The sequence below is a fragment of the Esox lucius genome, chromosome 17, assembly GCF_011004845.1.
Source record: "Esox lucius isolate fEsoLuc1 chromosome 17, fEsoLuc1.pri, whole genome shotgun sequence".
Lineage (NCBI taxonomy): Eukaryota > Metazoa > Chordata > Actinopteri > Esociformes > Esocidae > Esox > Esox lucius.
Window position 1 is genome coordinate 2,516,727 of NC_047585.1, and position 21,191 is coordinate 2,537,917.

Genomic DNA, 21,191 nt, shown 5'->3' on the forward strand with positions numbered 1-21,191 from the left:
ATCAAAACCAGCTGGTTTCATTTGTAGTGGGGAAGGTGATTGCAAAATTACACTTCAGACCCGTCAAACAATCTTTTAGAGTTTAAGATGCAGCCGCACAAGCTCTATGATGATCCTCAAAGGTATGTTGAATACTACACAACACAGGCCGGTAACGGTTTACCAGAGTATCATGGTAGCTCAGCAATGTATGGGGCCGGTCTAGGGGGCCTTTTCCGAGGGCTTTTCCAGATGGCAATACCTTTGTTGAAGCGCGGGTTCTCCTTAGCAAAACCACATCTGAAGAGTGCGGCTAGGAATATAGTCGGCGATGTTGTCAACAGTGTTATGTCACGACAAACAAAACAGCAGGATGGTTCTGGATTAATGGTTAGGTCTCGAGGTGTTAGAAAGAGACCACCTGGTAGGCGGAGCCTACCCAAGAGTAAATAACGCAAGAATGAGACAAAAACAAGAGTCAAGGTTAAAAGAGGACATACACCCCGGAGGACACTCAAAGGGAACACGACAAATCCGATTAAGAATATATTTTAGAGAGATGGCACTCCTACACCGTATGTCTGGCGAATGTATGAAGACAGAGTTGGATTTATTCACAGTTCCTTTCACACTGACATCTATTGAGAAAAATACATACATTGAAATCCCGACCCTATCAGCAATATCAGACGTAGCCCCTCTGGAGTTCTTTATTGCCGGGAATGGCGAAGACTACGTTGATCTAAACAATACTTGACTGTACCTACGTGTAAAAGTCACTAAACCGGACGGAACTAATATTGATGCCGGAGCACGTGTTGGGGTTATCAACTATCCGATAGCCACCCTATTTTCACAAGTGGATGTCTCCTTGGGTGATCGTTTAATTAGCCAGAGTAGCAACACTTACCCCTACAGAGCCGTTATAGAGAGCATTCTGAATTATGGATGTGATACATTAAAGACACAGTTTTCAGCTGGGTTGTTTTACAAGGATGCCGCAGGTCACATGGATTCGGCGGATAGCACAACATTTGAAATGATCGGCACTGTTCATAGCGATATCTTCTTTCAAGAGAAACTTATGTTAAACGGCGTTGACATAAAGGTTAGGATGGTGCGTGGTAAAGATGAGTTCTGCTTTATGGGGGTCGGGGATGTGCGTTATCGTTTGCATATACTATCAGCATCACTATTTGTCAAGAAAGTGTCTGTTTCGCCAGCCGTGAAACTTGGACACGCTCAAGCGCTACTCTCAACCAATGCCAAGTACCCAATTGAAAGAGTGTGTATGAAGACATTTAGTTTACCGGCTGGGGGTCGTGTTTGTAACCAGGAAAACCTATTTTTAGGACCTCTGCCAAAATGTATTGTAATCGGATTGGTGGACAATGACAGTTTTACCGGAAGTTATTCAAAGAATCCATTTAATTTCAAACATTATAATTTGGAGTTTATGGCTATGTATGTAGATGGTCAGCAATTTCCTAGCAAACCATTCCAACCAAATTACACAACAGGGTCAGCAGTGCGTGAATTTTACCAATTGGCCTTAGCTTCAGGAAAACACCTAAAGGACCAAGCCTTTGCTATTGACAGGTCGGACTTCTTACACAGCTATGCCCTTTATGCATTCAACTGCGCGCCAGACGAGGAATGTGGTCAGCACATATCCTTGATCAAGTCAGGGAATGTACGACTTGAGATGAGGTTCAGACAACCACTACCCCACACAATTAATTTAGTTGTTTATTCAATCTTTGACTCCATTATCGAAGTGTCAAACCGGCGACAAGTCATGGTTGACTACTATTAGGAGAACTGTGTGGAAATGAATACCGCAGAGTTGACCAGTGTGGTGAACCAATTTTCATCTAGGAAATTTTTCTGTGGTGTGCTGGCAAGTGACCAACTACCTAGGGTGCCTGTCCGAGATGTTGCATCAATGATGATTGTTAATACACACCCAAGCAATCAACCTGGGGATCACTGGCTGGCTATTTACATAACGGATGATGGCATTGGAAGGTTTTATGACAGTTTTGGAAACCCCCCGGATTTTACATATTTTCCCAAGTCAATCAAGGCCTTTCTGAAAACCTGTGAGAATGTGGAATACAGTTCAAAACAAGTACAGGACCTGGTTTCAACCACGTGTGGACAGCATTGTTTGTTCTTTCTCTTTCTAATGACAAAAGGTCTGAGTTATAAAGATTTTATGTCTTTTTATGCTGATGATTTACGAGTAAATGATGCCCTAGTCTCAAAGTTTGTAGCTAAGATGTACCAGAGTAAGCGTGATAAGCAAATGTTTAATTGCATACAACATGCTCAATCTTGTGAAACGTTTAATTTGTGCCATGGTTGTTGAAGAAATAGAAAAGCCAATCACGTGTATGTCAACTTTATTATTCAAAAATAAAAACATTTGTAAAACCACATCAATGTTTACATATTATTTTTCATACAACATTTATTCAGGATAAAACAAACATACAATGTATCACAAATAAAATAAAAACACGTTAAAATGGAAGCCATTTTGCGGGGTCCGTGGTATGAGGTTCAAAGAAAGCTTTGGTTGTTTGAAAACCAGTTGCTGGTGGTGTGGCTAAATCATCCATTGTGTCACCAGACTTTTGTTTATACAAATTCATTTTACGTCTTACATGCGCATTTGGAATAGTTGTAAAAGGCATGTTGAGACATGCCATGGCCTCTAAAAACACACCCCACCCCAACGGTCTTCTATCGTCAGCAATTTTATTGGTAGCTGTCACACTTTTAACAAGATCCAATAGGTGCGAGCCCTTGATTATCTCTCCTTTGAAAACGAATTCACCATTTGAATTCCATGAAGTCAATTCTTTAGGTCTGTGCATTCTATTAAGAATATATTCAACATTCTTTCTACGCTTCACAGGCACATTATCCAAAATTTCATCAACAAGGTCAACATTTCAGTCAACAGTTTGCTTATTCTCAGTCACGTTTACCACAGCAGACCCGGTCTCAGACCCGGGTAGACTTAAAGTCAGGGTGTTTGTATCAAGCTCCCCCTGGCGCACAACAGTCAAAAATCTTTGTAAAATGGCAGAGTATCTTGTAGCTTTCTCATGTAAATCCATATCAGGCTTCAACAGTATATTGCGAATCGATGAGTCCAAATCATTCTCAACAGATTGTCTTACATCGGTGCTAGTCGTTTTGGATTCTCGCAGTTTTTCCAACTGATGTTGTGGCACCAGAAACATTTTCTGAGCATGCTCCATGTTGTTTAACCCTGTCTCGATGCAATTAGACTGGTTAAGAATGGAACTGCAACGCTTAGTAACGGCAGTAGAAAACCTCCAGATTGGTTGATGGTTTTTCTTTTCCGTGCAACTGAAGTGTTCTTTCTAGACATGTATATAATTTTGGCTTTTTGTCTCTTTACTTTTCGGAGCTGCGACTCGGTTAAGGGTATATTACCGCGCCTTAGATTAAGCGCTATTTCACAGAGTGATAGAATGAGGTCGGTGGATGCTGATTCTAAAATAACTTTTCATTGACTTGCCGGAGCCTTAAATATCATTTTCAAAAGTGGTAAATTTCTATGAATGCGTTTAGACATGATCAAACTTTCTTAGGAACGTACACGACAGGCCAATCCCCTGAAAATAACCCTGTTCTCAGACGGTAGTCTTCTGGTGTTGTAGCTTTAAAGTCAATAAGTAAATAACCAAAAGGCAGATGTGTTGCATCTTTAAAACTCTCCATGAAGAATCGAGAAAGACCAGGGTATACCGGTGGTGTGAATATTGTGTGAAAACTCGCTCCATCTCCAAACTCTCTGATGCACTTTTCATTAAATTGTCAATAATTAAAAGGTTGTTTTTCTGAATCGGTAGCAGATTGTCATCACACAGCAATGTTGGTAGACCTTCTATGAAATGTATCTCCCTTACTTTCAACAGTTCGTCATACAGCGGTTGCCAACATGAATAAACCCAGACGATATTTTGAATTTCTTTGGAGAATACAACCTCTGCATTATCCAACAACATCTTCACAAAATATGTTTTACCAGAGTTACTGGGGCCACTAATGACACAGCTGAACGGGTGTTGTAGTCGGGGGTCAAAACCGCTATCCATCCTAGACTGTGGTTTAGTTCCTATAAGGCCTTGTGCTGTAATCAGGGAGCAGTACACGCTTGTTGTACACAACTCTGAAACGCTTAGACACTACTCGGTTTTTCAACGTGAATGTTCTTTTATCTCTTGCAATTGTGTCTGCATTAGCAAGGACATGATCATCATCACCGCCCTCACCCCGTACAAAGTTGTCAACCAGTCGTGTCAGCGTCTCCAAATTAACAATGGTTGTGTTGTAGCTGTTGAGCGTAATGCCTTTTGCTTTGAGACAGGTCAGACCTTTAACGGTTTTGTAACCATATGTCTTTGGCCCACCACTAACAAATTGAGCTATGCTGTCACCATCCGGTAACTCATCGGTAAAGTCACCCAAGAACGGGCCCAGTGGGGGGACCCAATCCCCATGGCGTGTGACAAAGATCACGGAATCAGTGTCTGTGTAGAGTACACGTCTATCCAACTTCTCCAAGAGTGAATACAACTCGAGTCTAGCATAAGCGGTTGTGAACGCGGCAATAAAAATGTTGCAGTTACGTGGTTTGATTGGTGTCTGTTTTGTGTAACGCCACAGTACCATCGCAACAGTGTCTGAGATGAACGAGAAATAACCAACATCTATTTCACTGGAAAAAAGGTAGTGGCTAAACTCCTCCGGATCTGTAATTAACATTGTGTTCATAAGGTTAGTCCGCTCACCCATCTTACCCCAAAGACTATTCATTGCCAATTTAGCTAAAGATCGCCTAGCACTGTTTACAACAATGTTTTCCTTGTCAAGCTGCACACCCTCCTTTTCATGATATTCACGGATATACCGATCTTTAGCCTCATCGTCAACCACAGATGGTGGGAAGCCACTAGCTTCCTGCTTGTGCTTCAGGAATGTTCTCATGTAATCTGCAAAAAGATCATCTGATGTCCTGGTGAAATCCCAGACTTCAAATATTTCCACAATGCGATAACCTTTCTCAACAGCCTTGACCAGCTCAATAGAAACCCAGGTACTGGTTAAAGATCTTTCTGAATCAGTATGTGAACAATCAGTTACCTGGTTTTCAGACTCTGCACATAATCTACACAATGGAAAGAACAGCTTACCGCCAACCCTGTGTGGTAAAACGGGGTGATAAAGGCCTTTCGGTGGACACACTGTAGCCTTAACAATACCAAAGTAGTTGTCTAGTGGTTTGAAATCTCGAAAGATTATGTCTGGATGCCCAATCGGATAAGTCTTTGTCTTGTTGCAGAATGGGTAAAGACTACAGACATCGTTATACTGAATAGTCTCCCCTTCTCGAGCCGTAAACTTCAGATGAATCGCATTAGTACGACCATCAAAAAGAGCATCCTGAGGGTCAAGGCGCTCTGGAGCACCAAAGGTCTTCAAGAAAGCTTTGACATCTGCGGATGTGTTTTTAAGCCGGTTCCACTCACACTCCCATATGTATTGAACATGTACGTTGTGTTGTTCTTTCAAAGCCTCTAGCTTTGTCAACCATTGCTGGTGCATCAACCCATACTGAATCTTTGTCATTGGATTGATGCTTGTTGAACAATGACACTTTGGGTGACCGTGCCAGAAACAACATAGAAATTCATAGACCGTGCTAAAACCATCGCGTTCAGCATATCCATCAACGTAGTAGGCACCGATTTTCACTTCACCCCTGTTCAGGGCGTGCTGTATTGATATATTCTTATCGGAGGCCACATATTCAAGCCACTGGATTGAGCTGTTTGAGAATATCTTCTGACAACGGTTGTAGTTGTCTGAGGGGACCAATGCAATGGTGTCCTTGGTGAGGAATCTGTTGCAAAAGACTTTCATGTGAGCCGAAGCAATCGTAATTGACCGGAATGGGTCAACACCACCACACTCCAGGAACTCGAGTCTGTAGCGCATACAACCCTCTCTCAAGATGACCACATCATTCACGCCTTTATGCCTTCATGCCTTTATTTCATCCTGCATGACAAAGGGGTCTGCGGAAACAGTTGCATACCATTGCAGAAACTCATCTTTTTCTTTAGCCATCATGGTATTCACACCATAGTAATGCGGTTCCGGATGGGGGCCAACATAGTTCTCATTCTCCTTGATGTTAAACTTGTAAGGAAAGTAGCCTTTTTTCGAATCCTTAAAACCCATAGCACGTGGCAAGGCCAACAGCTTCATAGGTAGGAAGCAATGACTATCGATGTATCTCTGATTGAATGTGCTGTCTGTAAAAATCATGAGCTTGCTACCATTAGCAATAAGTGTCGTGCCAATACCATTGTTAGCAAGGTACTGCATCAAGATGTAACCATCGAAACCTTTAGAGTTGTGTGCTATAAATGTGTAGTCATTATATTTCGGTTGCCTAAACTTTTGAAAAAAAGCAGTGACACAACCATCTCCGGCTGAACACCACGTCTTGTTATCAAAGCTTATTGCACACACAAAATTTGCAGTGTGTACACCATTCACCGGATTGGCAATTGTCTCAAAATCATAAAATATGTAGCGCTCACTGGGGTCCTCGGGCTTGGCAGGTTTTATAAAACACTGATGATTCATTTCAAAAGCCAGATCCACATTACAATTGGGGCACATGTTAGCTCTGCACCTGTGTGCTTTGTAGTTGGTAATACAGACATTGTAATAGCGACCACAATCGACACAGTATTTCTTCTGGTCACACCTGCTAACCCAACGATCCACACTTTTGTGGTGCTTCAAACGTTTATGCTGGCTATAACAAAAATCTGAATAACATATCCGTTTACAGTAAGGGCATTACTTTGTTTTACGGGGTTGGGTATGACAATCTTCATGAAGACAGACACTACAGCTATGTTTACCACCATGATCACCACGTGTGTTGATACCGGTATAGCACCAGTCACAAACATAAGACACACCCAGAAAACCCTTCAGATTCATGATACCGTAGAAATGGTTATCGTGTAAGTACATAAAGACAGTTCTAGGGTGGGTTTCCTTGCTGTTTTGAAACTTGGTAAAGTGACCATCCCGTGTTCGGTGAAAGACAACAATTTTACACCCTGTCATTTCTTCAAACCGAACAATATCTGTGAATGACACACATTCATCTAACGCTAAACCAGCCCCCTTATGTAGCTAACGACCACTAACCAGGGCCTCGGGATATGTGTACTGCGGGTTCAACATACCCATCAAACAAACAGAAAAACACGTAGAATCATTATTCACAGCCACATATAAATGTCTTCTTTTTTTATTGATAATCTGATCTATCAACAATGTTTGAGCTTTACGTCGTGGGGCACCACCCTCACGGTTTTTGACAATTTGTACCACCAGTTCTAGTGATTCATCAATCATAAGCTCCGCATTACTCTGCATAACACTTTCAAGTAAATTACCAAACGTGCGTTCATTATATTCTTCCACTCTCATGGTCACATGTACGGGATCTATCAGAGATTCACCAATCAACTCAATCTGCAGACGATCACCAGGCCCTTGTACAAAGTCTGAGGCTCTAACAATCAAAGTATCCAAACCTGCCATAATACTTGTGTAGAATGTGCCAAAATCACCAACTTCACCAGTATTTTGTAAATTTATCAACTGTCGTAATTCATCATTGTCAAACGCATTAGGCTGTATAACTCTAACATCGCCATCACTGCACTGAGTTTGCATCAGAGAGCTCGAAGGAGTGTCAACTAGATCGTGTGAAAAATGGGGGCTACTAAGCTCGGTTAACAAGCCTTGTATCTGAGGATTATTGTGCACATCGCTGTGTAACAAAGTAGCGGTTGGTTCATATGTATTTTGGGGTGTGGTCGATTGATTATGTGTAGAGGTTGTTGGCTGTTCCGTGTCTGGACTGTCGTTAGCATTATCTTTCGCCATTTCTCTGGTTTAACGTGTAAATAACAATCCACTTTTCAGATTTAAATATTCTAACTCAAACATACATTTACATACAGCGCAGTTTTGAAGAGTTGGCTGTATTACCTTCAGCTTTCAAGCCTGAAAGAAAACAAAAATCCCCTCACACTGTGCAGCCACAAGGAAGGGTGTCCGTAACTGACCCCATTGTGATAATGTACTTTGTATCATCACCCGGCTGTCCTCAATCTGTTGGAATATAGAATGTTGTACCAAGGGTCAGTATGCATAGTCATAATTGTTAATAACACTTTAGAACAAGACTAAAAATGTCTGTAAATAATTAAACTTACACAAAGTATCTGCTCAGGTTGTGTACGATCACAGTCTGACGCAGATGCCGGTCTCCTGAACTAAATACAAATAGGATTAACAAGCGTATACAGGTAATTAAAGCTGATTATCAATAATGTCAAAAGTCTACTTACCAAGATTTGGAGGTCCAAAAATGTGTTTACCAAACACGGTCGGTGTTCAAATCCGCTCAACCTAAACCGGAGATTTAAACAGGCAATATGAAAGACAGCTAAAAATGGATGGATTGCGCAATCGTAAAATTGATTTACAAATTCTTAAAAGGTTGCATCACAATTCAAATAAATTACTTCAAATAAAATAACTTGTACTTACAACAGAAACGATATACTCCACGCTTGAAACAACCGCTGTCTTTTGTGGATGCTGCGGGGTTTAATTACTGTCTTCACATCGCAGCCGGGGCTCCTCCAGCAAGTCACGCCTCTTAACTTTGTCATTGGTTACATGTCATCGTTCTTCACGTTAGATTCAAATTGTGTTAGAACTATACATGCTGCAATGATACAAATTCAGGATAAAACTTAACTATTTAGTTCTGATATTTGTAGCCATTTGGCAACCAAATATATTGCTATATCCTGTCTGGTAGAACAGCCGTTCTCGTTAATTTTCGCGGCTCAGCCGTGATATCACGTCATAGAATTGTATATATTAACGATAAACTCATCTGCTTACATATAAAGGCTTGCTATTGTCACCATATCGCCATTAATCAGTTCATCAGATTTCAATCAGATTTCACGAGTTGTTCATTAAGAGAATGCAGCACATCTTCACCCGGAAGTGACAGCATAACCCCATACTAACACAAATACTATAGTATTTTTTTTTAACCAACGTTGCCTATTATTAAACATTTCTACCAATGTGTAGAAAACAATCTTGCGTTGATCTCTGTTGTACAATTTCAAAAGACGCCTTTACGAATGTTTTAATTACCTGAAATAACCTATCTTTACCTGTCAACGATTCCCCGTTGTTCATGCAAATTTATACGCGACCTTGCTGGTAACTTTGTAACGTTTTGCCATATAATGCAACTTAGAAGTTAATGCTGACTTAACCATTTTTATTACAAAACTCAACATTGCTCATACATACACTTGTTTTTATTTATAACAATATTTTAAAATCCAACCGCTACACAATCTACCTGCGAAATGTGTGGTTGGCCCTGGGCCTTGGATGCTCCTTCAAAATAAAAGCATTGCTCATGCGATGTTAACTTGCTGTAATGCTGTGTTGGACTACAAACCGTGAGACACGGGATGGTTTCTAACCTGCATATACTACAGTTTGTATTAGTGGTCATTTAGGGACCATTACTACTGGGCAGATATAACCTTGAAGCCCATCTCTTGTTAAAATGAATATTGGGCTGAAAACTATCCGAACTCGTAAGTCCCGTCCCATCCCCTTCTTTATATCTTACAGAAAAACACGTCTCTCACGTGTAACTCCGTGTTTGTGGAAAAACACCATGTTACAACCACAATGCAAAACATGGAAGTTTACATCTGTACCACAAGGCATTGGAACCCTGGCCCCCTTTTGTTTAACACCAAACACCTTACCGCTGACACAACACTAATTTACTGCCTGGGAATTTAACATTCCGGAACCCTAAGCCCCATTTGTTAATCATCAAACATAACCCACCTGTTATAACACTAGTCTGGTTTGCTCATCAGGCGTTGTAAAACATCAAACACTGACACATCAATGTAATCATAAATCACAAAGTCACCGGACATGCATACGTCACACCTGAAGTCCCACCCTAACATACGTCATACAGGAAGTCCCACCCTAACATACGTCATACCGGAAGTCCCACCCTACAAACCGGATGTCCCGCCCACCTGTCACATCAATATGGAAGTCCCGCCCCCCAGGGCCATAAATCACCATTCTGACACAATATACCCTACACTAACTACTGTCAGGTATCGTCTTGATCTGCAACACAACCAGGAGGACTTTGGACAGGGACAGCATTGGGTCATTCAAGCCTGGTACTCCTCAGGTATGGGCCAAGACCTCATGTCAAGTTTAAAACGGCAGGAGACAGGGAACATTTTTAAAATGCATTCCTTAGATCTGCAAGGATTTATAGGTAACACCATTGTAGGTCACACTTTTAATTGAAAAACAAACTAAAATCTTTGAGGGGGGAAAATTAAAAATGAAAACTTTGCAATAACCTGATTGCGTAAGTGTGCACACCCTCTTATTACTGGGGATGTGGCTGTGTTCAGAATTTACCAATCACATTAAAATTCATGTTAAATAGAAATCATTACACACCTGCCATCATTTTAAGTGACTGATTAATCACAAATAAAGTTAAGCTGTTCTAGTAGGATTTTCCTGACATTTTCTTAGTTACATCTCAGAGCAAAAAGCATGTGGGAAAATGTGTTATGGTCTGATGAAACCAAGGTTGAACCTTTTGGCCATAATTCCAAAAGGTATGTTTGCCGCAAAAACAACACTGCACATCACCCAAAGAACACCATACCCACAGTGAAGCATGGTGGTGGCAGCATCATGCTTTGAGGATGTTTTTCTTTCAGCTGGAACCAGGGCCTTACTCAGTGTGGAGGGAATTATGAACAGTTCCAAATACCAGGCAATTTTGGCACAAAACCTGCAGGCGTCCGTTAGAAAGCTGAAGATGAAGAGGAAGTTCACCTTTCAGCATGACAACGACCCAAAGAACACATCCAAATCCGCAAAAGCATGGCTTCACCAGAAAAAGATTAACGTTTTGGAATGGCCCAGCTAGAGCCCAGACCTGAATCCAATTGAACATCTGTGGGGTGATCTGAAAAGGGCTGTGCCCAGGAGATGTCCTCGCAATCAAAGCTTTTGCAAAGAAGAGTGGGCAAAAATTGCCACGTCAAGATGTGCCATGCTAATAGACTCCTGCTGTTATAAAATCTAAAAGTGCTTCAACAAAGTATTAGTTTAAGCGTGTGCACACTTATGCTACTAGGTTATTGCGAGTTTAAAATGTTTCCCCCTCAAAGATTTCAGTTTGTTTTTCAATTAAATTGTTCACTTTATAGGTCAAAAAGGATTTATAGGATCACTTTAAAGAATTGAAAAAGTTCTGACATGATTTATCTTTGTCTCATTCTTTTACATCACAAGAACCTGGCATTTTAACAGGGGTGTGTAGACTTTTTATATCCACTGTATCTGTGTGTCGTCAGCATAACACATAAAATTTACATTGTGATTCCGGATTACATCGCCCAGAGGCAGCATATATAGTGAGAACAATAATGGGCCCAGATTCGAACTTTGAGGAACTCCAAAACATACCTTTGATTTGTCAGTGGATATTCCATCCTCGCATACAAACTGATATCTTTCAGATAAATATGATTTAAACCAGGCTACAACATGTCCACGTAGCCCAATATGGGTTTCCAGTCTCTCTAAGAGAAGGGAGTGATCAATAGTGTCAAAAGCAGCACTAAGATCAAGGAGCAACAGGACGGATGCGGATCCTTTATCTGAGACCATTAGATTGTCATTTGTTACCTTCACAAGTGTAGTCTCCGTACTCTGATGGGGTCTGAAACCGGACTGGAGCATTTCATAAATGTTATTTGTCTTCAGGAAGGCATTCAGTTGTTGGGAAACACATTTTTCTAAGAATTTTTAGAGGAACGGGAGGTTCAAAATTGGCCTCTAATTGTTTAATATGTCGGGACCCATAGAATTTTTTTTTAGAAGAGGCTTAATTTTCCCTATATTTAGTGAGTTTGGTACACATCCGGAGGAAAGAGAGCAATTTATTATGTTCAGCATTCGTTGACCTAGCACAGGAAATAGCTCCTTAAGTAATTTTGTTGGATTCAGGTCTATCTTATAGTTTGTGGGTTTAGAACTCATTACAAATTTAGTGAATGTGTCGAGCAATATGGTATCAAAAAATTCAAGTGTCCTCATTGACACCTGGTCAGGGAGGTTCAGGACATTTTTAGGACAACTGAGATTTTGAGGACCAAAACTATTTAAAGAGAAGTCAGTTATTTTTTTTCTAATGGTGATGATCTTTTCATCAAAGTAGTTCATGTATTCATTACAACTAAAGTGAAGACCCACTTCACTTGTTGAGCGTTGCTTTTTTGTTAACTTTGCAACTGTATCGAAGATACATTTTGGATTCTTTTTGTTCACCTCAATCAGGTTGGAGTATTAAGCTGATTGAGCAGATATGAGTGCTTTTCGGTATTGTGGTGTACTGTCTATCCAGGCTAGTCTGAATACTTCCAACTTGGTGGAGTGCCATTTTTGCTCCAATTTTCTGGAGGCTGGCTTGAGTGCTCTAGTATTGTCAGTGACAATACTAACTTTTTCACATAAGGAAATTGCATTTTGTTTATTTTAATTTCATACTTTGTTTCAAAGATCTTTTCAGTATTGGTGTGATTTGTTTATCAATAAATGTGGCTGGAATTTAGCTCAAATATCCATGTACCCAAAAATTACAGGGGGTGTACTTACTTTTTCATATTAGTGTTAATATCTGTGTTTCCTTTTGCCTTGCCTAAAACAATAACTTTTGTAATTAATAAGATATTTTATTGTTGTTTTAGGATTTATTTTTGTCTTATTATGTGTGTACAATAGCCTCAAACTTTCAGAAATGGTGGCATACTCATCTATCACCAATTATAAAACGCAAGCATGCCTTTCTACTTAACTGTCCAATAATTGTTTGCCGAAGTATTCTGCTATGTTTTAGAAGAATCCTCTGGGTTTCCATAGTGTAGTGGGTGTTTGCTCAGGGGGTGTTGTTTTTAATTGTTTTTTTAAAGTCTTATTTGTCGGATAAATATACTTTCCCCACCCACAACACATTGTGTACGCTCATTATTTTTAAATGCGAATGAAACGGAATATAATTCATTGCTTGGTCTCAGTCAGAATTTGTGTTTACACTGCCTCAAGCTCATTAGATGACAGTGTTGAGTAATGGATGTCAGGGAATTAAGACAAGTAACTGACAGGTCTCTAGCATGTGGTTCTGGGAGTTATCTTCAAAAAAGATCTCTCCCAGACCCACATGCTGGAGGCCCACAGCTCTCTAGCTGTTACATATATTTGATAAAGCATAGCTAACTGGTGTGTCAGGTGAGTTTCTTTTTTGAGCTACAACAAAATGACAAAACATCTCTGGGTCCCTGATGACAAGTTTGAGAATAATTTCTTTAACATTTTTTCCTAAACAGTATGTTCTAAAGACCATGTAGTATGTTTTTTAAGTGGCTGGCTAGAAATAATTTGACCCTCGTAGCTGACCTGCTGACTTAAAAATACTTTTTCCCTTGTGGAAACAAGATGTTCCTGTGTGGAAATAAGATGTTCCTGCGTGGTATAAGATGGTGCACAGACGGTCTTCAAATATTAGAAGATTCTTCATTTGGTTGGTTGTGAAGTTTCTGGATACCACGCGGCACGCTGTCTTGCAAAAGCTGTGATGTGATTATACTGTTAATGTTGCTATAATGAGCCATGGCTTGTAGCATCGTCAAACTATTCAGCCTGGTGTTCACACACTTGTCATACAGAGTTGAAATAGCCAATACATTCAGAATTTAATGATGTCACTGTGAACTTCAGGGCAGTAGTGAGGACTAATATGTGAATGTAAAAGTACATGTCATTGCTCCTGCTCAAGTCTATACACTCTATACAGATTCAGAGGGATGAAATACCATCATCATCTCCGTGGCATCTTCTCTAGCAAGCTCTCACCGGCTATTGCTGATAACCTTCCTCCATACCTATTGCTGGGTATTTCACTTTACAAGAGAATTGCAGATTTTCTACCACCAAAATAAACTAAGTTTTAAAGTATTGGGACATCTGGGATGTCTGAGTTTCAAAGTCAGTGCTGATTAACGATCAACGTTGGTGATTATTAATTGTACAATTATGTATTCAGCAAACAAATTGGTAGTATAAGTTTAAAAGGTGATTAAAGAAACATTCTTGTGCAGATTCTTATAAATTATTAGTAAATAATTGCATTATCAAGTGAATGCGGATTTTTGTCCATATTTCCCAGCTGTAATGCCTGAGTAATCCTCTCCCCCCTCTCCTCTACCCCCCTTTCGCAGGAGCCCCCTGAAGATGAGGCAAACATCATTGAGAAAATCCTGTCGGTTCGAACCGTGAAGAAAGAGGTAAGACTTACATACACATGACTGCTGCCACAGAGCAGTGTGACCTTGTTAGTTGCTCTGGATCAGTTTTAGACAGGCCCGAAAACTGAATGCAGGCGCACACACACTGTCTTATGAACACACACACACGCATACACACACTCATCTCTGTGGATTAGCTACATCTGTATACTTTATTTGATGTTGTGTTTTCTGCTCTGTTCTTTTTTCTTTTCTTGTCTCCAGACATCCCCTGAGGAGGCACCTGAGGAGTCGGAGGAATTCTATGTCAAGTACAGAAATTTGTAAGTGTGCCTTGATATGGTGTTCTGTGGCATCAAACCCCCTGATTGCTTTGATCAACCTTTTTTGTGTATGACACAATGTTAGAACTCTCTAGAGGTTTAAAGAAAAAAACATTAGATCAAGTGGAGACTTTTCCCATGCTGTTTAATTTTAATGTCTAATGATGTTTTTTATGGGTTCTCCAAACTGTCACTCATCATTTGCCAGCAAAAAATGTCTTATTTCCTATTTTAAAATGTAAATTTAATTTGGCAATTTATTTGAAATACTTTTGTTTGGAAACATCTAGTGTGGCCAATTATTCGTAATTCAGTATGTAAATAAACTACAAACATTGGTATGGTTTAGATACTATAGCCTTATGGGTAGTGCTGGGCTATGTTTTGATTTACACACTGTCCCAACCCTTTTCCAAACCTTTCTGTCCAAACATAGTGTGTCAACATAATTGTATTTTTTTTGCCATGGAAGGGGCGTATGCAGTGTCCGCACAGAGGGATAAATTGACAGGAATAATGCAAATAATTAACACACAGTAGTTAATAAAGCAGTAAAAATAAATGTAAACATTTAAATCTGAAAATGTATGTAAAACATATTAGAAACTAGTTAAAGAGTAAGTCCCTATTTTGTCTAGTTTTGCCCTATAGAAGGACTTTGACAGCTTAGACAGGTCATTGTATTTGCCCGGCTCTACTCTGGGGATTCTTTACTACATTGTGGCATTAGGTTCACTTTGTGTATTGTGTGAAAAGCTTTGATACACTCTGCAGGTTGATTTTATGAAATGCTTATGCCACCTTTTTGGGTTAATGTATGCCCTTTTCCGGTCCTTGTTAAAACTGAACCTTCTATTGTTGCTCACAGCTCCTACCTGCATTGTAAATGGGCAACTATGGAGGAGTTGGAGAAGGACCCTCGCATCCCACAGAAAATCAAGCGCTTCAGGACAAAGCAGGCCCAGATGAAGCATATATTTGTTGAGGTGAAACTACATCTAACACGTTTCTGACTTTTCCTTGAATAGGTTTTCCATGAATATGTCATGTTTTTATGTTTGTATTTGAAGTGGTATGATGTTGCTATGCTCTGACAGGGTTTTGTTTATTTTTAGCAGAGCATATTGCATAAAACATATACTTTGTGCATTTTAATAAAATTGCAACATTTTCTACCAATTCAAATAAAAAACTTAGTTCAAATGTAGCTGTACAATGCGTTTTCATAAAACAGTAAACACAGTACATTTGGAGCTGGTATGTAAAGTTTCACACATCCACATTTTTTATGTTGATTGATGTACACTCTTCCATGTAGCCGGATGAAGACCTCTTTAACCCTGACTACATAGAAGTGGATCGAGTTCTGGAGGTGGCCATCACGACAGACACAGAGACAGGAGAGGTGAGATGGGAAAATCCAGTTACTCACCACCAGTGACCTTTGTGCGTGCTCTGATTCGGTCCATCTCTCTAATTCACTGCCTGGCTTATTCTGTACCTACGTGTGTGACTGACTCATTGACTGACTGTTACTTTATATCTCACTTTGTGTGTGTGTGTGTGTGTCTGTGTATACAGGAGGTGACACACTACTTGGTCAAGTGGTGCTCCCTGTCCTACGAGGAGGCTACATGGGAGTTGCAGGAAGATGTGGATCCTGTAAAGATTCGGGAGTTTGAGGAGATCAGGAGAGTCCCTGAATTTAAATTTGTGGTGAGTGGAAAAGAGACTCAGGATCCATTCATGTAGAACAGGGATGTCTGATATAACAGTACCCCCATCTGGCTGTTCTTCCACACCAACAGACTCAGGCGGTGTGTGCCAAGTTCAAACATGCAATACCTTGTGTGTGTCTTGGCGATGTCCTCACCATCGACTCTGGCTGTCATTCTTCAAATCATTGCCCTGACCTGATGTAAAATACTGTTTATTGGTTATCGATCTGGAACGTGCCCGTTTGGGCTGTGTTGTTATACAGCTTGTGAGATGTCGGTGTGATTCAGAGTTGGTATAGAATTATGTGCGTGTGTGCCGGGTGTACGCATGTTTGTTATTGTCATTTTAGATCTCATCCTTGTGTGGTGGTGTGTGCATCTGCTTTCATCTGAGCAGGAGCGACCGCAGCCAGAGAAGTGGCAGAAGATGGACAAGTCCAAAGACTACCGGAACGGCAACCAGCTGAGGGAGTACCAGCTGGAGGGCATGAACTGGCTGCTTTTCAACTGGTACAACCGGTAAGAACCCTATTTTTCTCCAATATCTATGCATTGGCCCCCAGGAATGCATTTTGTAGTCTTACCGTCTTACTGCTCATGTAATAATCCACTGCTGCATAATTGCTGTAGACAGCAATGAGGGAAAGTGCTGATAGTTACAGTGGGGCAAAAAAGTATTTAGTCAGCCTAAATACTTTTTAGAGAGAGGCCTGTAATTTTCGTCATAGGTACACTTCCACTATGAGAGACAAAATCAGAAAAATAACTCCAGAAAATCACATTGTAGGATTTTTTATGAATTTATTGGTAAATTCCTTGGTAAAATATGTATTTGGTCACCTACAAACAAGCAAGATTTCTGGCTTTCACAGACCTGTAACTTCTACTTTAAGAGGCTCCTCTGTCCTCCACTCGTTACCTGTATTAATGGCACCTGTTTGAACTTATCAGTACAAAAGACACCTGTCCACAACCTCAAACAGTCACACTCTAAACTCCACTATGGCAAAGACCAAAGAGCTGTCAAAGGACACCTGAAACTAAATTGTAGACCTGCACCAGGCTGGGAATACTAAATCTGCAATAGGTAAGCAGCTTGGTGTGAAGAAATCAACTGTGGGAGCAATAATAAGAAAATGGTAGACATACAAGACCACTGATAATCTCCCTCGATCCGGGGCTCCACGCAAGATCTCACCCGGGGAAAGAATGAATGGGGCCATGTATTGTGAGATTTTGAGTGAAAACCTCCTTCCATCAGCAAGGGCATTGAAGATGAAACGTGGCTGGGTCTTTCAGCATGACAATGATCCCAAACACACCGCCCGGGCAACAAAGGAGTGTCTTCGTAAGAAGCATTTCAAGGTCCTGGAGTGGCCTAGCCAGTCACCAGATCTCAACCCCATAGAAAATCTTTGGAGGGAGTTGAAAGTCCATGTTGCCCAGCGACAGCCCCAAAACAGCACTGCTCTAGATGAGATCTGCATGGAGGAATGGGCCAAAATACCAGCAACAGTGTGTGAAAACCTTGTGAAGACTTACAGAAAACATTTGACCTCTGTCATTGCCAACAAAGGGTATATAACAGAGTATTGAGATGAACTTTTGTTACTGACCAAATACTTATTTTCCACCATAACTTACCAATAAATTCATAAAAAATCCTACAATGTGATTTTCTGGAGAAAAAAAAATACAGGCCTCTCTCATCTTTTTTAGTGGGAGAACTTGCACAATTGGTGGCTGACTGTACTCCACTGTACCCCACTGTACATTTTGTGATGTTGTTTTCCTGGCTCAAAATTAGGCAAAGGTGGTACCCCAACCTCCACTCTGCCGGACAGCCTTTGATATAATTTATATAATATGTGGCTACCAGGATTGGGTAGGTTACTTTTTAAATGTAATCCATTGCAGTTACAATTTCCACATTTGTAATCAGTAACGTAACTTGTTGATTACTCAAATTCAGTAACGTAATCTGATTACTTTAAATTAATTGGCATTAGAAAACAAATAGGAATAACCTATAACCAGTTGAACACCGTTTGCGGAATCAATCAATGTTACAGTTTACATAGCTGGCTAAAAACTGAATTTGCATTTTATGGGATTTGTTCAGCGCTTTTGGAAAGGGATTCTAAACCAATGCTTTCTACTTCAGTTTGATTAGGGTACATCCCTATATTACACGCTGAAGGTCTGTCTGATATTCAGTCGTTCCAATTAATCCAATTACCCTCGATCTTCTTGAATCTGGCTGTTTATCTGAACATAACCCAAAATCGAAGGATGTTATCCTTTTCTGTTATTTGTTTTATTTGTGTTTTTAATTGCTTCAAAACATTGTTGAAAAATAAATGGCAATTTCTCACAAAGGGTATTCACATTGTTGTGTATAAAAATCAAGATATCCGTAGCTTTTCGCACATACACAACATCTGCAATAGTCTGATGTTTTGCTCCTGAACCACCAACATTGTCAAAACATTGTAGAAACCTCAGGCAAGCGAATGCACGTTTACAATCATGAACATCCGCACACAAATACGTTTTACCCACGCAAAAGTAACCTGTGATTATTAGGGCCACCAGTGATGGATTTTCAAAACGCAAATGAAAGAAATATACTGTGATCATACACCTGGACTCTTAGCTTAAAGTCAATGTCGTCAGCAGCCATTGATAACCAATGGATGCAATATTCTGAGATACAAAGCAAGCAGAATCACGTGGCCTATCTGTATGGATGGAGTTGAGGTGGCTGCATCAAATGCAAATAATCATCAGAGTACTTCCCAACACACCTTTTCTCCTTAAATATCGTGATTAATTCCAATTCCATAATTCCATAATGTTTTATCTTGAAGGCAGCCCCATGTTATAGCTATCTAACACATAGGAAATGTTTTTGAAGATTAGTCTGAGTCTGAGTTGTTCATCGCAGCTCTTCTTGGCTGTGTTGTTGGGTGCATTTGACAAATAAACCTTGAAACTTGAAAAATATGTAACACGAGGTAGGCCTATCACCTATCATTGTTCTAAGAAAGATGCGTTGAGTAGATAACTAAATCACATTTAAATGGGTCTACTAATATTATTGTAGATACACTCTATTTTTACCAATCTATTTTTAAACTAGCACTTCATCAGTCAAACTGGTTAATGTGCGCCTACTTTGCGCTCATGATGTTCAAACACAAAGCAACTGAGGCAATCAATTGTTATTTTGGTTCAAATAACGATTTATTTAAAACATTAAATGAAATAATCAAGCATTCAACGTGTCATAATTATTTTGATCACCTAGTAATCATTATTTTTTTCTATAACATCTGTAATCCGATTACAATATTTTAGTTGGTAACGTAACAGATTACAGTTACAATTTTTTTGTAATTATGTGTGATGGATTACTTGTAATTACTTGGAAATATATTAAAGATCTAAATCTTTACTGAACATTGTATAATTCGTTGAGGACAAAATTACGTAACAATGGTCAATGGAAACCAAAATCACCAACCGATTGAGGGCTGCATTTAATCTCTGAAAATCAAAGTAAACAATTGAAATCACATGCTGTTCCAATGTGAATAATGTGAATCAGTAGTGTGTATGGCCCCCATGTGCCTTTATGCACTCTCCTCCCATACCTGGATCAGGGCATCAGTGAGCTCCTGGACAGTCTGAGGCTCTACTTGGCGGCATGGGCTGCACCAATACATAACGTCCCAGAGGTTCTCCGTTGGATTCAGGTCTGGGGAACATGAGGGCCAGTCAATGGCATCAATGCCTTTGTCATCCAGGAACTGCGTACACACTCTGGCCACATGAGCATTGTCCTGCACCAGGAGGAACCCACTGAACCCATCTGACGATGGGTCTGAGGATTTCATCCTGGTACCTAACAGCAGTCAGGTTACCGTTGGCTACCACATGGAGGTCTGTGCAACCCTCAAAGGATATGCCTCCCCAGACCATCACTGACCCACCGCCAAACCGGTCATGCTTGATGATGTTGCAGGCAGCATAACGTTCACCACAGCGTCTCCAGACTCACGTCTGTCATATGCTCAGTGTGAGCCTGCTGTAATCTGTGAAGAGAACGGAGCACCAATGGCAGACCTGCCATTTCTGGTGTTCATTGACAAATGCCAATCGAGCTGCATGGTGCTGGGCTGTGAGCACAGGTCCCACTAGAGCAGGGGTGGGCAATATTTTTCACTAGGGGGCCACACTGAAAATGCCAGAGAGCTTTGTGGGCCAGATTACTTTTTTAACCAACATGCCTAAAAAACACACAACATAGCTAACTCTATTAACTTGCATATTATATTTATGCATATTTATTTTCCATGCAACACCGTTTTCATAATTGAACTTAATTTACTTTAACAATGTTTTTATTATTATTTTCTGTTAACTGTTATTATGGCAGGCAAGGGCCTAAAAAATGCCTTTTTAGGGTTATTACTCAACAGATATGTTGCATCACATATTTGCCTTAAAACTTAACTTTGAACTCAACAGAGTAAGCTACATTACATAAGGTATAGTGTATAACAGTTATATAGGTATAATAGTTAGTAGGGCAGACATAAGTCTATGAAATCACTTCTGAA

At 40.1% G+C, this 21,191-nt stretch overlaps 1 protein-coding gene across 9 annotated transcripts in view; it reads left to right on the forward strand.

Annotated features, from left to right (window-relative positions):
* The window catches only part of chd6 (chromodomain helicase DNA binding protein 6), a 197,865-nt gene that overhangs the window by 98,419 nt on the left and 78,255 nt on the right, over positions 1-21,191 (forward strand). For all 9 annotated transcript variants that reach the window (XM_029113752.2, XM_029113754.2, XM_029113753.2 and 6 more), the window contains 6 exons: positions 14,499-14,564; positions 14,790-14,848; positions 15,717-15,834; positions 16,167-16,253; positions 16,430-16,564; positions 16,964-17,085. In XM_029113752.2, coding sequence (XP_028969585.2) covers positions 14,499-14,564; positions 14,790-14,848; positions 15,717-15,834; positions 16,167-16,253; positions 16,430-16,564; positions 16,964-17,085 — 587 coding nt within the window. The remainder of the gene's footprint in view (positions 1-14,498; positions 14,565-14,789; positions 14,849-15,716; positions 15,835-16,166; positions 16,254-16,429; positions 16,565-16,963; positions 17,086-21,191) is intronic.